At 26.4% G+C, this 3,606-nt stretch overlaps 1 protein-coding gene across 1 annotated transcript; it reads right to left on the bottom strand.

Moving 5' to 3' along the window:
- Positions 1–1,659: 1,659 nt before the first annotated feature.
- Positions 1,660–3,304, bottom strand: OCT59_004718 (uncharacterized protein; the record flags this gene model as incomplete). Its single annotated transcript, XM_066137883.1, has 4 exons — positions 1,660–1,688; positions 1,758–1,814; positions 1,885–2,773; positions 2,855–3,304. The coding sequence occupies 4 exons, from the start codon at positions 3,302–3,304 to the stop codon at positions 1,660–1,662; spliced, it is 1,425 nt and encodes a 474-aa protein (XP_065997081.1).
- Between the last annotated feature and the right edge of the window lie 302 nt (positions 3,305–3,606).

A 3,606-nucleotide genomic window follows, 5' to 3' on the forward strand; every position in this document is an offset into this window, starting at 1 on the left:
AAATATGTTTATTATTCTTAATTCCAATAATACATTATTCTACAGCCAAATAGGATCATGCTTTTTTCATCATGCTGATAATTTTTTATTAAGCTATAAATAAACTACCATTGCATAATTATTATTGATATTTTTGACGTTGTTTAATCAATAGTTTATTGTATTTATAAGATGATCATTGGCGGCTGCAGAATAACACAGTTATTTGATAGGGGTGCTAAAATATCATTCGAACTGCTTCGCAGTTCGGTGATATTCTAACCCTCTTATCAATAACTATTATATATCTGATATGAATTATTTGCAGAAACTGATGGAGAAATCTAATGATAATACGAAAATCATCTAGCAAATATCCGTGATCAGTCTTATTCATAAAATTGTATTAAGTACTAATATCTATTGCTGTTATAATGAATTATTAAGTTTTATTTGAAAATAAGTATAATAAAATTTTTTTTCGTTATGTTTTATATTTTAATTAATTTGCAATATGGGCCGGTGCAAAAAGATTGGTACCTCAAACATTGCATCAATAAAAAAAAATTTTATTATATAAATATTTTTTTTTATTTATTTAATATTATCAGTATGTATTGGGAAAAATACAATATAAATATTATGTCATGTCATGTGATCCTCATCAGAACTACTATGAGCGTCAAATTCTTCATCAATTAATTGTATATTTTTATCAGATTCAAAATATTTCTTAACATTTTTAAAAGCTCTTTCCCGAAGTCCTACAATAACCTTTGAAGAAAATTTTTTTTTAAATACATTTAAAAGTGAATTTCTAATAAATAAAAGGTTTGGGTGTGGACTTGAGCATGCAACTTTACCCTTTACAACTGATTAAACACCTTTAATAGGTTGGAGTTCACAATTATGGTATGGAGGGGTAAATTTAACTTTATATTCATATTGTTCTGCAAGTTAACACAAGAAAATGGAACCTTTTCTTTGTTTATTTGAACCAGCTTCAAAAGTTCTGATTTTCTTAATTCATCAGAAAGAGCAATATCATGAGAATTTGACCATTCAATTGTAATTTAGGATATTTAAGCATTTTGTGTGGTGTAAAAGTATCATCTATATGGCTTTTCCAGTTTGAAACCACCCTCCCAACTGTACTTTCCCCCATGCCCAAAAACCTCAGCAACACGCTTGCGTAATGTGACCTGATGATGATCCTCCTTTTTAAAGTTAGCCCCCAAAAAATAATTGTAAACATTAATTATCATCAACTTTTCGTTATCAGTTAGTGATGCATTGCTTCATTTTGTAGAGAAACTATCCATAGTAGGGTAAAAAAATATTAGTAAAAATGTTTATTCGAAGTCATTGTAATATATATATTTTTTTCAGCCCATTTTGTTTTAGTCATACGGTATTTTTCTTGGTGTAAAATCCTTTCCTTTTCGGGTGAGGTACCAATCTTTTTACACCGGCCCATATCACTAATAATAGACAAAAAACATATTAAAATATACAAATTACCCATTTATTTGTTCATAATACTAATAAAGAAATTATCAAATCGATTTAACAATAAAAACCATGAATAAATAATGATATTTTTATTTTCAAAGAAAGCAATAATAAAATAAAAGTACATATTCCGATTTCCAATGTAAGATATAAACTTATAAGAAAAATTCAAGAACTATTTTCATCATCAATTATCTCTGTGTTAAATAAATTAAAAATTAATCTTACAATACATAAAATTATAACAATGTATGATAAATTAATACCTCTTGATTGAAATGAGCTAGAAACCTCTAAATCAAGTAATTGTGAATCCTGGCAATCTGTTAAAGAATTACATTAATAACTATTTGTATAATCAATTATTGATTATGTAAGTTGTGGAAATGGTACCTTTATTATCTTCCTCATTTAAATATGAAGTAATGATGGATGAATTAATGGGTTTAGACAAATTGTTAAATGTGAATAATCTACTAGTATAAATGGCATCAGGATTCTTTTCATATGTAGTTGAAATATTTGGTATCTCTTTATCAGCTTCTTCAAATATGGTTTTAATTTCTTTTCCTTTAAAATCATATTTTTCTTTCCAATAGGATCCATAATCTTCACAATCACAAACCCAACGCCAAACATTCAATATATCACGTAATTCATCTGCTGTTGGTCTTTGATTTGGAATAGCATTCATACATCTATAAGCTAATTTTTTATAAATTTCAGGAGTTCCTTTTCCAAATTCTGGTCTGAGACCATTACATATTTCTAATGCTAAGATAGCATCATGTTTTCTTTTATGAAAGGGTGGCTTTCCAGATGATAGTTCAGCCATAATTATACCAAAACTATAAATATCAGATGATGATGTATATGGCTCTTTATTTAATACTTCTGGGGCAACATATGGCAACACACCACATATTTTACCATCTGATTTTTGTTTATTCAATGGTCCTGATAATCCAAAATCTGAAATACAAGAAACATTGGACCTATATCCATTAAGATAAATTTGTAATACATTACCACTATGTAAATCCTTATGACAATATCCTAATTTGTGAAAACCATTTAGCTCAAATGATAATTTATCCAAAAACATAAGTTTTTCTTTCCATAAAATATTGTTAAAGTCTTTTGAAAGTACACTTCTTAAATTCCCCCTTTCTGAAAATTCAATAATCATCATAAATTCTTTAGTTACCGGATCTTTTGTCATTCCATAAAATTTTAAAAATGATTCATTATTTTTCTTAAAATAATCCCAATGTATTTGAAGCTATAATTTAAATTAAAAATAGTTTAAACATATATTAATTATAAAATTACGTACTACTGTAAATTTGAATATAAAATATACCTCATTTAAATCTTCAACTGATATATTCTGTGAATCATTTAACTTTTTCAAGGCAACTTTCATTGGGCTGGATTCTTTTTTTTTCCAAATTCTATCATCTTGTCTTTCATATTTCGTTTCACAATCAACCCATGTTGCAGAATATACTTTAGCAAATCCACCTTCCCCAATTTGTTTTATATCTTCAAATCTATTAAACGGTACCCATTCAAGAAATAACGGATATTTTTTACCACTATCAAAAAATGAATATTTTGCATTATAAATCGTATCTTTGATAAATTCATCAATATCGTGATTTTCACTGGTCCATCCTTCAATTATGCAACGAGGAACACATTTTTTACACCATGGTTTGTCATCACTTGGGTTATAACAATTTTTATGGTCAATATTTAATTTATTAAATTTGGATACTAATTGTTTTATTTTTCTATTAATGTAACTCATTTTTATGATTAAAAATTTCGATAGAAAATAAATTCGTAAAAAACTTGAGCACTGATTTAAATACTTTTATTAATAAGATAAAAAAGGAGGTGTTTGTATTACAGAAATTCATTTATTAATAGTAATTAGATTGGCGTAAAAATTTTAAGTTGTACAATCGTACAATGTACAATGATGTATTTATTTATAAGTATAAATACCATAAAAGAACCTTGCATTAATTTATTCATTTCAATCATACTCATAATTTTTAACCCTTGCTGAAATAATAATTTTTGTCTAATTTTAAACCTTCATACTGG

Source organism: Rhizophagus irregularis, chromosome 13 (genome assembly GCF_026210795.1).
Source record: "Rhizophagus irregularis chromosome 13, complete sequence".
Classification (NCBI taxonomy): Eukaryota; Fungi; Glomeromycota; class Glomeromycetes; order Glomerales; family Glomeraceae; genus Rhizophagus; species Rhizophagus irregularis.